The sequence below is a fragment of the Thamnophis sirtalis genome, unplaced genomic scaffold (genome assembly GCF_051295495.1).
Source record: "Thamnophis sirtalis isolate CommonGarterSnake01/CBP01778 unplaced genomic scaffold, rThaSir2_p1.2 scaffold_2, whole genome shotgun sequence".
Classification (NCBI taxonomy): domain Eukaryota; kingdom Metazoa; phylum Chordata; class Lepidosauria; order Squamata; family Natricidae; genus Thamnophis; species Thamnophis sirtalis.
The window spans coordinates 69898913-69912709 of NW_028261382.1; the positions used below are offsets into that span (position 1 = coordinate 69898913).

Sequence of the window (13797 nt, forward strand, 5' to 3'; positions counted from 1 at the left end):
AGGGACACCTATGGGATTGTCACTTTCAGGACTTATAGCAGAGGTCATCATGCAATGTCTAGAAGCCATAGTACTTCCACAAATACAACCAAAAATATGGATTAGATATGTAGATGACCCCTTCACCATAAGAAAAAAGGACCAATTAAAGAACACCAAGAGAACCATCAATAACATTTTTAAAGGAATCCAGTTTACTATAAAGGAAGGAAACAACAACTTGCTACCCTTCCTGGACATCCTGATCAGCAGAGACCACAATGTTAAACTAGAAATGCAAGTCTACAGAAAAACCACCCATACTAACCAGGTGCTCCACTACCAAAGCAACGACCCAACTTCCCACAAGAGAAGCTGCTTAAGAACTTTATTTAGATGAGCCCAAACACACTGCAGCAACTGGAACAGCAGAAAAAGGAAATTGAGCACCTGTACAACATGTTCCATGGTTAAGTCCCTGACCACTCGACCAAATACAGCACAATTAACACAAACCCTAAAATAAATTACATTGCCATAAATCAGGAATATTTCAGAAACTACCTACAGACTCCTACAACCACATGGAATCAGCATAGCACACAAGCCAACGGAAGCAGAGGTGGAATTCAGCAGGTTCTGACCAGTTCTGAAGAACTGGTAGCAGAAATTTTGAGTAGTTCGGAGAACTGGTATACACCACCTCTGGCTGGCCCCACCCCGATCTATTCTCTGCCTCCCAAGTCCCAGCTGATCGGGAGGAAATGAGGATTTTGCAGTATCCTTCCCCTGCCACGCCCAAGCCATGTCCATGCCATGCCCACCAAGCCATGCCACACCCATCAAGCCATGCCCACAGAACCAGTAGCAAAAAATGTTGAATCCCACCACTGAACTGAAGCCCTTCAAAGCATCCTAAGCAGACCAAAAGAGCCAACAACCACAGAAGAAAAAACTGCAACATTTTAGAAGTTTACAGACACGACACACCTTCTCCCCTCATCTCTGTAGCAGCCCTTCAATAGCAATAGCAATAGCAGTTAAGACTTATATACCGCTCTCTAAGCCGTTTACAGAGTCAGCATATCGCCCCCAACAATCTGGGTCCTCATTTCACCCACCTCGGAAGGATGGAAGGCTGAGTCAACCTTGAGCCGGTGAGATTAGAACCGCTGAACTGCAGATAACAGTCAGCTGAAGTGGCCTGCAGTACTGCACCCTAACCACTGTGCCACCTTGGCTCTTCAAGGCAGCTAACATGCCACCCCTACTCCATCTCTTCTCTAAGCTCTTAACTGTTCATCCTACAATTTAGCCTGCAGCCTTCTAATCAACTTTGTTGCCCCTCTCTGCATCCTTTCTAGAATTTCAGCATCTTTTTTGTATCATTGTACAGAACTGAAATCAGTTTTCCAAGTGTGCCCACACTAGTGCACTTCCCCTGACCTTGATGCTACCTCTCTGTTGATGCAGTCTGGGATGGCATTGGCATTTTTGCTAGCTGCAACACAAATAAGCACTTTCTTTTGCAGGATTCAAAATCCAGCCTTCTCTAAACCTGGGCACCTTACAGATCTATGTCCTTTAAACTCTTCCAGTAAAAGCTGAACTTCTGTGTCTGTGGAAGGTGCACTCGGGGAGGGAGCCTGTGGTAACTGAACCTAAGGTGTGGCCTGAAAAGAAGCATGTCAAAAAACCTGCTGCCCTTGGAACAGAAGGAGACGGTGGCCCTGCCATTAAGCAGCCCAAAGGGATACCAGTGCAAGGTGCCTCAAGCCACCCTCCTCCCTTCTGGAAGACCCCCTTGCAAGCCTCTTCCCCCTCACCTTCCTGATGCAGCAGGTATAGGGCACCCCACAGGCCAGAGGGCCACTGCCATTGCATGAGTGGTATGGATTCACATGCCAATCGCTGAATTCATCACCTCCGCAACAGGAAAACTACAAGGCAAAGTGGAGAGCTGAGTGCAACACTTCCTCTTCAATCATAAAAAGTAAAATGATAGGGCAATTCCAGGACGTTCCAGGACAGAGGACTTCGTAGCCTTCCAAGAGACTGGGCTGCTCTAAGCACGTGAGGCTATTTCTCTGAAGAGATCTATGGCCACCTAGTGAAACTGAAGGAAAACATGGGCTCCAGCCACAGCTGCTTGGGCCAGGGAAAGAGGGAACCATGCTCATCTCTGCTTGACAGGCAATGCTTCCTTCTGTCCTATAAATGTCTGGGCTGCTCCCTAGGGTTCTTCTAATGAGTCAAGGGTTAGTGAGTGGAACAGGATCTTCCAATGGCTGAACCTTTCACATTTTCCTGCTGAAATACCAAAAGACAGAAATGGGAGGCCACTTTCAACAGAACCATCAGCAGACTGGAATGAATTTGTTTTTGGGCAAAAGTTTGTCTGAGGCCAGAGCAGTCTAGCTGAGATTTTGGCAAGATCACTCAAAAGTCACCTCCCTCTGGGAGTTGGGTGAAATAGCAAAGTGGTAGAATACACCTGAACAGCTGCAGCAATTCCTATTGAACCCATGGCAGAAGGTGAGTCTTTTGTTCATTCCTCTTCAAATTCAAACTTCCCTGCTGGCCACTGTCAAATAGGGAACAGTTCTAGCAGGAGTTTTCTTCAAAAAAGCCATAACGGAGATAAAAACCCAGACAAGGACACAAGCACTCTGGACTGAGAAAGAACACTTGCACTTTCTACCCATCAGTGTCTCTGCAGATCAGCCAAATTCTTTCTTTTGTTACCCAGCACCTTATTAGATTGGGAAAGTGAGGAATTTACATTTTGCAAGGAAAGAAGTCAATTTGGGTGAAACTGATGTGTAGCTGCTAGCTAAAAACTGATTGTTACAGCTCGGACTGTGGCCTCAACTTATGGCCAACTGCCAGCAGTTACTTATAAGTATGATGAACTACAAGGGCTCCTGAACCATGGATATGGAAAGAGCTTAGTTATAATTTTAAGGAAAAGTTTTATTATTAGGAATCAATCAAGGATATTTGATCCTGGACAGACCAGAGACAATGACCGTAATGGTTAAGGTTGAAAATGAAACTGAAGCCATTGCAAACTTTCTGTGAGTAAAGCATATTCATGGATTGTTAACAGAGGTTTTGAAGTAAGTTTTTGTTGTTGGGCTTTCCTGTTAACTGTTAATAGGTCAAATTGTTTGGGTAAATAGAGTTGTAGGCGCTTATATATTGTAGGCCTGTTTTGGAAAGGGGGGGGAGTACTAATGCTGTAATATGTTTAGCAGTATTCAATTAAGGGGGGGCAAAATATGTATAAGTTCTTTTTTAAATTAATGCACTTATTTTTGTTTTTGTCCTTAGTTTTGTTCAGTTTTTGGTTGTTTTTTGTGAATTTGTAGTTTAACTCTTGAATAAAAAAATATAAAAAATGAAAACTAAACTAAAATAAATAATAAAAGGCATAAACTTTGTGAAGTACAGCTCATTTTGTTAGATGCATCATGCATCACAAAGGTATTTATGCCTTTTAATAAAACCTGGTAGACTAAAAAGGTCCTCCTGATTTTTGTCTATTATGGACCAACATGATTCTCCTGCAGCGTCTGCTATGAGAAGCAAAGGTCCCTGAAGAACTATGGGGAGTCCTGGGGATATTCCTCAGTTCAGAGGTTATTCCCCAAGAATTCTGTTTTGCCCTTCATCTTTGGTGTTACCAGCTGAGGAAATTCTCCTGTTTGCCACCCAGAGTCCCAGATGAATGAGAGAATCCAACAAAGGGGAATATTTTTATCTCAGGGTTGAAATGAGGGATTCCTGGTGCTCTCTGGGCTTGGTTGACTTCCAGCAGATCTTTCATTGCCCAAACAAGGTAACATTATCAGTGCCAGAATGGGAGAATCTATCCCAGATTGCACATGGATTCTTTAGCAGAATAAGGCATTCTGGATCGGTCTAGCCATCTAACCTTTCTCCATGAACATTTTTGTTATAACAAATTCACAGTTGACCCAAAAATATAGCGTTACCTTTTGCTGAACATAGTCCAAAATATTTTTGAAATCCAAGTCGTCATAATAGTGTCTAATTCCATCCTGAATGCTGGAATGGAACACGGCATTCATCTGCAAGAAAAAGAGCCCCAGGCATGAGAGGAGTCTTCCTCAGACCCCTGAAGAGGTCACGCAGTTTGGAGGTCATTTTCAAGGCCAGCAGCCTTCACCTTTGTGGACAGCATGGGCTAAATAATTAGAAGCACCATTTACTTCTCAAGGAAGATCTTCTGACACTGTCTTGGTTTGTTTCTGTTGAAATTCTAGCATCACAGAGTCACAGAATCACAGGGTTGGAAGCACCAAAGATCGTCAGTAATTATTGTGAGGGTAAAGTCATCTGCTTGACTCTTTCATAGAGGGCCACAGAGTGACCAGAACCCACTGGGGGAATCGGGTCCCTTCCTGCCCCAGACCAGCTTTGAGTCTGTGTGCTGAGGGGCAAGGGAGGGGAGAGAGCCCAGCAGGAAGCAGGGAAGACCTCTGGTGAAAGGATTAAGCTCAGGGGTTGCGGTGGCCTCTGCTGCAGCCACTCTGAACAGGGTTTCAGCAAAATGGGAGGTGGTAGTTAGGGAGAAATGCAGCTTCCCCCTCCATCCGGGGCTCTGGCCAGACTCAGAACGGGGCTCCTTCTCTCCTGAGCAGAAAGGGGCCCCAAAGAGTCTGCCCAAGACCTCCTGTCCAGAGGCCTCCGCTTCAGGCAGGATCAGGGCAAAAGAATGAGCCGAAATGTCAGGTCCTGACTCTATTTGGCACTCCTGGAATTCTACCCGTATCCTTCCTTCTTCTCACCAGCGGCATGAGGATGAAGAGCAGGTCAGTGTCCCCACAGGGCTGAGACATAGTTGGGACCTGCATGTGTGGGCTCCGTAGGCCAACGGGACCAAAAGTGGGAGGGAAGACGGGCGAGATCCCTCCTGCAGCAGGAGCCCTGCAGCGCTCAGGCCTAGCCCCTCCACCGGAGACTGTGAGGCGGATTGGGGCCGGGCTTCTGCTCCTGCTAAGAAAGGGGGAGGGACTGCTGCCTGTGCATGTTTGAGGGTATGCCTGTGTGTGCATGAGCGTTAAGAGAGACAGTGTATTTATATGGGGGAATGCAGGATAAAACAAAAAGGTGGCAGGGGAGAAAGAAGGAAAGCAGGAAAGCTCAAAAAGAAATCAGTTTGTGGGTTGCAGGGGGCAGTGGGCAGCCACAATTCAGACAGGGCTGAGGAGTGTGGCAGAACCTGGCCACCCCCAAAAATGGCAGAATTGGGTGGCAGCTGATGAAGGTCTTACCCAGGCCAGCCAAAGACAGAGATACCAAATTCGCTACAAAGACTAGGCAGCTAGAAAGTCAGGAAAACAACAACATCTGTAAAACCAGCCCAAGTTAGGAGGGTCAAAGGAAGGGTCTAGAGCAGTGGTTCCCAAACTTGGCAACTTTAAGACTTGTGGACTTCAACTCCCAGAATTCTCCAGCTAGCTCTTCTGGCTGGAGAACTCTGGGAGTTGAAGTCCACAAGTCTTAAAGTTGCCAAGTTTGGGAACCACTGGTCTAGAGTGACTGGATGTCAGGCTGGGTAATTTCCCCATAGCTCACAGCTGGAGGTCAGTCCAGGACAGGGAGAGGCAAGTCAAACCTGACTGCCAGAAAAAAAAGAAGAGGAAGAGGAGTTTATCAAACCTCAGGAAACCACAGATAAGGAATCTCTAAGAAGATGCAGAACACCTACAGAAATTTCTAGAACCTGCTAGACACCCTGAAATAGTTATAGCTCCCATCAGAGGGCAATATTTGGGGGAAAGAAGCAGAAGCCTTTAAACTAAACAACGGGGACAAAAATTGATACAGAACATTTTTGTCCCCAGTAATCTAAAGTAAATAGGGTTATCAATGCATGTAACATAGATATTTGTGCAGGTAAGAATATCAACCTTGCTGTCAAGCAAAATCAAGCTTTTAAAAGGGAGTGCCATACCATTTGCACTAATCAAACAGGTGGTAAGGAAGCAGGGGACAAGCACAAGTTCTGCAGAAAGTAAATGCAGAGCCAGGACTCAAATATCTACACACCAATGCACATAGTATGAGGAATGAACAGGGTGAATTAAAAATTCAAATAAATGAGGGCAAATAGTGTTGCCATTATGGAAACTTAGTGGGATGAAATCTACAAATGGAGCTTACAGTTAGAGGGGTTTAAATTATTTAAAAGAAACAGACCAAATAAAAGAGGAGATGGAATTGCGTTATATATAAGAGGGGGGAAAAAACTACAGAAATAGAGCACAACAATGATGAAAACTATCTTGAATGCATTTGGGTCAATGCATAAAAGGGGGAAAATGACATTGCCATAGATGTATATTAGGCCACTCAACCAGAGGAAATAGATGAACTTTTTGCTAGTTAACTAAGGTATGTAGGAAGCACATCACAATAGTAATGGGAGACTTTAACTACCCTGACACCAACTGGGAGACAAACTCTGAACCAAGTGGATGGTCAAACAGATTCCTGACAAACCTAGCAGACAACTTTGTCTCCCAAAAAGTAGAGAAAGAAACTAGGGTATCAGTCCTATTGGATTTAATTCTCACTAACAGAGATACCAGTAACAGTAATAGAGTTGGAAGGGACCTTGGTGAAATGATAGATGTTGAAACTACAGGAACCTTTTATTTAAGGGGGGGGATCGTGCAATATTGCAATTCAACATTATACAAGCACAAGCAATAGAACAAAGTCAAACTAAAGTGTTGGAATTTAAGAGAACTAATTTCAATAAACTTAGAGATAATTCTGGAAGTATTCCATGGATGAGAATCTTCAAGGGGAAAACAACTCAAGACACTTGGGAAATTTTGAAAAGTGAGATTATAAAAGCCCAGTCTAGCACAATACTAATGTAAAAGAAAAATAACAGCTCTCAAAAGAAGCCAGCGTGGCTGCATAAAGAACTATCTGATAAATTGAAAGACAAAAAGGACAAAGTGGAAAGAGGGCACATAACTAAAGCAGAATATCATCAAATAGCCCAAGCCTGCAAAGGTGAAGTGAGGAAAGCTAAGGCTCAAAATGAACTAATGCTTGCAACAAAGGTCAAACATAACTGAAAAAGAGAGCCTCTTTCAACATATAAAAAACAAGAAAAAAGTCAAGGAAATGATTGATCCATTAGTGGGAGAAAGTGGCAAGAGAGTGACAGGCAACCAGGAGAAAGCAGAACTGTTTAACTCATTTTTTGCATTCGTGTTTACACAAGTCCAACCTATCTTTGAAATATATGGTTCAGTGGTTCAGAGATCACGTCTGCCAGCTCCTTCAGGATTCTGGGATGTAATCCATCTGGTCCTGGCAATTTGAACTCATCTAGAATGGAGAATAGCAATAGCAATAGCAATAGCAGTTAGACTTATATACCGCTTCATAGGGCTTTCAGCCCTCTCTAAGCGGTTTACAGAGTCAGCAAATCACCCCCACAGTCTGGGTCCTCATTTCACCCATCTCGGAAGGATGGAAGGCTGAGTCAACCTTGAGCCGGTGAGATTAGAACCGCTGAACTGCAGATAACAGTCAGCTGAAGTGGCCTGCAGAACTGCACCCTAACCACTGCACCACCTCGGCTCTTAACGAGAAGTACCGATAAGAGATGAGAGAAGTATTCTCTTATCATTTTCCTGCCTCTTTTGACTTGTATTCCTAATCTGTCTTTTATGGTTTTGTTGCCGTTGAACTGTTTTTTCCCTTTTGTGTAAAGGCAGATGCAAAGAATGAATGATTCCTCCCTCTTTCCAATTCATAAGCTCTCATGGGCAAAGAGTCTCCAGTCATGGGAGGGACTGACATACAGAGCTTACCTGCTTCTCGAATATAATTTCCACCATTAATAGCAGCAACTCAACGATGAAGATGGCCAGGAGGACCCAGAAGAACTAGGCAAAAGAGACAAAAGGGGGGGGGGGCAGAGAAACCAAGTGTCATTAAAACAGGAACGTGTGTGCTCATTTTTTAGCAATGCTGGATCATTAGGTAGAACAATGTTGGTCACCTTCCTAAAATGCAAGCAAGATAAAGAAAGAACTTTTTTCTCCATCCAATGAGTGGGAGATGCTGCAGAAAAAATGTAGGGCAAAGCCTTTTTGATAATTTCACCTAGTTTAAGAGCATCAGCTGCTGGATTCAGAGGATTTCTTCTTTTTTCCCTTTGAGAAGTGGACTCCATAAACTTTCAGACAAATGGTCTTGAAATGGAAGAACATGTATGAAACAGAAATCAACCCTCCGCCCCCCAAAAAACATGTGCTTTAATGTCAGGCTTGAAAGACCAGGTCCACACATGAAGATTCAATTAAACTGATTTGTCGCTAAAGCCCATGCACAGAAATCTTCTCAACCAATGGCCGATACAATTAGATAAGGGTCAACAGCACTCAGAGGGGTTGGACTTACTTTTGTTTCTGGCTTCATCCCTCCCTCAGGCTCTGCCATTCTTTTTTAAGTTTTTTATTTTATTTTAATTGAACCAAAACACAAAGAAAGAATCATCCTTCATTACATCTTGTAGAAAGCGTGTCGATTGGTTACAGATAACTTTCGTGCATTTCTTCCACAGTCATTACTTATAGTTCATATTAGATTATATACTTTAAATCAAAAATCTTTGCATATCTTACTATCAATGTACCACAATTCTTATTTGACTACAATTATATGAACATGCTTTAACCTCAAATCATTCATACTTAAAGACACAACCACATAATGGCATTCATTAGCTATTTCTAAAAATCCTCCAATAACATTACACCTTTATGATTTCTTTTTTTTTGTTTAAATTTTTATTTCCATTTTCATTTTCATAACACACACTCACATGAATACTATGCATAGCCCATATCATATAGTATTAAATAATAATTACATCAGTTCCTCTTGCCAACAATGCCCCCCCAAAATAGAAACCCATTATAGCTCTTCTGCTCTCCATACACCTCTTTCTTCTACCATCCTCCAACTTTCTATCTTCCCTCCATCATCCTTTTCTACTCTACTTTCCCTCCCTTTCTGCTGCTCCTCTCTCTACAATCTACTCCTCCTTATCCTTCTCATCTTCCCCCCTTACCCTCTCTCCTATCGTTCTCTTCCCATCTTTCTTCTTTCCCACTCCTCCTCTCCTTGGTGTATTTCCGCTACATGTCAATAAGCTTAGCCTATCCTATTTTTAAAGAAAAAGTAGTAATAATAATTGTAATGAGAATATAAAATAAAGGAAAAAAACCAGTATACATGTGGAGTCAAATTACATTGAAATCTAACATATCTCATCTAACCTGATATATATCCCTCCCCCCACCCTCCCCCACAACCCCCCACAACCTACCCCCCCTGACTTCCCAGAATCCGTACACGGCATAGTTTTTTAACAAACACAGTCTAAGATATATTGGAAAAAAAAGAATAAGAAATTAATAACATCTTTACATTGAACTTAGCTCCTCCTTGCTAAACTAACTTTAAACAATTTAAATCATTCCTGATCTTAAGCATAGGCTATCTGGAATTTCTTAGTCCCGTATTTATTTTGTATATAATCAATCCATTTTTTCCAGTCTCGTTTATATCTCTCATTTGAGTGGTCTTTAAGATATGCAGATATTTTAGCCATCTCGGCTAAATTTGTGACTTTCAGTGTCCATTCTTGAATTGTAGGCAAGTCTTCCTTCTTCCAATATTGCGCCACCAACAGTCTTGCTGCCGTTATTAAGTGTAAAATCGAGTTAATCTCTACCACTGTACAGTCAGTAATTATACCTAACAAAAATAACTGAGGAGTAAACTTTATCCTTTTTTTAAGAATATTTTGCATAATCCACCATATTTTTATCCAAAATGCCTTAACCTTTTGGCAAGTCCACCATATATGGAAATATGTAGCATCGAGAGAACCACATCTCCAACATTTGGGTTGTAAATTCGAATACATAGAAGCCAACTTTTTGGGATCTAAATGCCATCTATAGAACATCTTGTACAAATTTTCTCTCAGGTTTTGGGCTTGTGTAAATTTCACATTTCTTACCCAAATTCTTTCCCATGTGTCCAACATTATTGGTTCTTCAATATTTTGAGCCCACTTTATCATACAATCTTTAACTAATTCTGTTTCGGAACCTTTATGATTTCTTTTAAATAAAAATCAATTAATAAAGTTTCTAAACCTTTCCCCCCCCTTCTCACTGTTTATAATTTATATCCAAGTTACTTTTGCCAATACCATAGCATGTATATATTATTAAACAATGTCCATTGACATTTCCTTGTTGTTATTATAACTGGCTAAAAATCATTTACTATTTATGTCCCATCTCCTCTCATCAGACCCGCCCCCCCAAAAAAACCTTACACCTTTATGACAAGATCTAAATAAAAATTTGTTAATAAAATTTATAGATCTTTTTCCCAAGTCACAATTTGCAATTTATATCCAATTTTTTAACTAGTTTGCCAGTACATGTATATATGACTAAGCTGTATTCATTATCATTTCATTATTGTTATTATAGTTAATTATTTGTTAATGAATAAACATTTAATAGCAATCTAAAACAATCTAAGTTACTAAATTCCTACTTATTGATCACCAAAATCAATTAGTTTTTTATTATCAACTTTCATTGTCAATCTGTATCTTTCCAGTAACAAAACTATCTTATCTCTCTTGCCAATGGTGGTGTCAGTCTTCTTTTTATCTCCTTTATAAGGTTTTTATAGACTTCTCTCCGCACTTTGTTGCTTGAAGGATCTCTCAGGTAATCTCGTTGCCCTCCAACTACTACTAAAATGAGTTTGTCTTTGGTTGTCAATCTTGCTTCTGAAAAACATTATCTTCTTAAGTCCATCATCACCATTTTTTTTCTTCTGTATCTTGGAATTTGTGGTAGAACTCCAATTCATCGAATTCCCTTTTCCATATCCCCTTCTTTCCACTTTCACCCACATTTGCTTCATTAATAAATTCATCTATTGTCTTGTCTTTATCTTCTATATCTTCATTCTCCCCTTTAATTTTTGGGGCTCTAACCCCATCATCTTTTGCTGCGAGGAAGATTAGTCTTTCCAACTTCTTCTCAATTCTCCCATATCCTTCCAAGAGATTTTGAATTCCAGCTAAGATATTTTGGAATTTTAAGGTTTCCTCATCTGAATATTGATCCATGTTTCCAAAAAAGAAAGGGAAAAAAAAACTAATAGCCACTGCCACTCTAGCCTTCCAGGCCTCTTTTATTTTTTTATTTAAGTTGACTTGAACACAAGTTCTTTTATGCTCTTCAAAGGAGAATGGTTCTGTTTTTCCCCCTTTCTTTCCCCTGCCAAAATAGTTCTCAAAGGAACCTGTGAAAACAACTCATGCCCTTGGCTCTTTATCAGTTTCTGTAAACAAGTTGCAAACCCTTCAGCTGCAAAGTCAGTGAAATCAAAGAAGGAAAGAGAAGAGATATGTTGTTTCAAAAACTCCAGCCTCTGACCTCCGAGTGGCAGTGTTGCTACTTTTCACTTTATAATATTTATCTCTGGCTTATAAGAAACAGATTTCTTTTAATAACAAGTAATAGGAAGGATTGTTAAAATAAGAAGGAAGGTTTTAATCCAGAAGTCAAGAAATAAAGCAACAGAAAGCAGGAAAAAAAATCAATCCATTCACTTTAAGAGGAGAAATAAGAAACGTTGCGAGCACCTCAATCCACAAAGAATAGTTACAAAGAAAAAAAACTTTCCAAAGCAATCCAATATGAGTTAATTTTGCTGCTCAATTCTTTTGCTTAAAGATCTAATTTGGCTTTAAAAAAACATTCTTTGGGCAGTCTTTCACAAAATAGAAATAAAACCTCACCAGATGGACTCACTTTCTCTTTTCACTTACTTCCTTCGGGAGCCGTCCCAACTTCATCAGCCTGGGGGCTGCTTGTTTACCGCCGGCTTGAAGCGCTTCCCTTGGGTCGATCAGGGACTTTGCGTGAGACCAGCAAGGCTTCGTCTTCCTGATCACCCTCTCTACAGGGCGGGGCATAACCTTTTCCTAGGGGGTCACAGCAAGATCGACAGCAGTTTACAACTTCCGCGACACCTCATTTTAAAGCCCATAAAAAACTGAATTGAATGAGCTATTAAATGTTAAATTTGCTTTAAGAATGGCTGGAAAATTCGATTCGGAAGAACAAAGGATCATTGACAGAATAAAATGCATTGCCTTTCGAGAGGCTCGCGATGCTGGAGCGACGTTTATCAATCGAAAATGGATTGCAAACAAATTGAAACGTCATCCGGATTGGGTTACTGATAATTGGAACAAAACAGCCCAAGAATGTTTCACAAAATTTGGAGAAGGGCGTCCTCTGCAACTGTCCCAAGAAAGCAAAGCCATCATTGCAACTGGCAGTCGCAAACAACGAAAAGGAAACCGAAAAGTGGCCCAAGAAATCCTTCAAATTCGTGGAAAACGAGTTGATCAAAGGACAATCGGCCGATATCGAGAACGAGAAGGTTTGAAGCCATTCCACGTCATTTGCAAACCATTGAAAACTCAAACACACGTTCAAGATCGGCTTTGGTTGTGCGATTGGTTGTCTGAATGGACCGAGGAAGATTTTCTTCATTTGGCGCCATCTGACGAATTCTTCGTTTATGCCATTCGAAAACCGAATTTCCAGAACGATCGAATTTGGGCTAAAGACGTCGACGACATCGCCAAACATGAACGATATCGACAAATCGTTCGCAATCCGACTTGCATCGGGATTTTCGTCATTTTCACAGCCAAGAAACTGCATTGGGTTTTGAAGGATAAAGGGGAATCCTGGGATGGCAGTTATTTCCGTGAGAAAATTTTATTGGAGAATGTCATTCCATTTCTCAGTGATCCAGACAATGTCTTGGTGGTTGGTGAGGCTGTCTTTCTTCATGACAAAGCTCCTTGCATGCGTGCAAATGCGACTCAGCAATTGTTAAAGGAAAACAATGTCGAATTTTGGGGCAATGACGTCTGGCCGGGAAATTCGCCAGATCTCAATCTGGCAGAGAACATTGGGGCCATAATTAAGGATGAAGTGGAAGCTCTGATGATTCAGGAGCAAGGTCAAAATCGATATTCGGTTGAAACTTTGAGAATGAATTTGGAAACTGTGTTGAAAAATCTGGAAAATCGAACGGAACTGTTTGAAGATTTGTTGTGTTCTTATCCACCTCGTTTGAATGCTGTTCGAAGGGCTAATGGTGGTCATACTGACTATTAAATCGTGTCAATAAACTCAGTTTTTGATGGGCTTTCGAATGGTGTATGAATTATTTGTGTTGTTATTACAAGTGTTGCTGTGACCCCCTAGGAAAAGGTTATGCCCCGCCCTGTATGGGATGGTTTAGGTCTCAATGGACCATCCAGTGGCAAAAGTGCCAACGACGGTCTCGGAGTATCGAGACTGCACATTGTGACATCACGATGTTGGCTCCTCCTTCCCAGGCTCTGCCATTCTTCTCCTACATTTAGGCTTCTAGATTACTACAATGAATCACTTTTAATAACTTATTAAATTTAAAAGAGTGTATATAAGCTGCTGCAATATTACACACTTCCTATTTTCCTGAGTGGAATGTTATTGCAATTATTTACAATATTTAACTTATTTACAATGTTAACAATATTTGAGAGGCTGCTGCAAAGAAGAGGGAGTCAGCCTGTTCGCCAAAGCACCAGAAGGTAGGACAAGAAGCAACAGATGGAAACTAACCAAGGAGAGAAGGAACCTAGAACTAAGG

General features: G+C 41.2%; 1 protein-coding gene across 5 annotated transcripts in view; it reads right to left on the reverse strand.

Moving 5' to 3' along the window:
- Nucleotides 1–13797, reverse strand: part of LOC106546644 (tetraspanin-15) — a 49146-nt gene that overhangs the window by 5809 nt on the left and 29540 nt on the right. For 3 of the 5 annotated variants that reach the window (XR_015695550.1, XM_087705964.1, XM_014063557.2), the window contains exons 3-5: nt 7845–7919; nt 3978–4073; nt 1806–1919 (exon numbers count right to left, since the gene is read on the reverse strand). Coding sequence is in view for 4 of the 5 variants with exons in the window: in XM_087705964.1 (XP_087562090.1) it covers nt 1806–1919; nt 3978–4073; nt 7845–7919 (285 nt within the window). In the remaining variant the exon portion in view is untranslated. The remainder of the gene's footprint in view (nt 1–1805; nt 1920–3977; nt 4074–7844; nt 7920–13797) is intronic. The other 2 variants (XM_087705965.1, XM_087705963.1) reach the window with 1 other exon arrangement.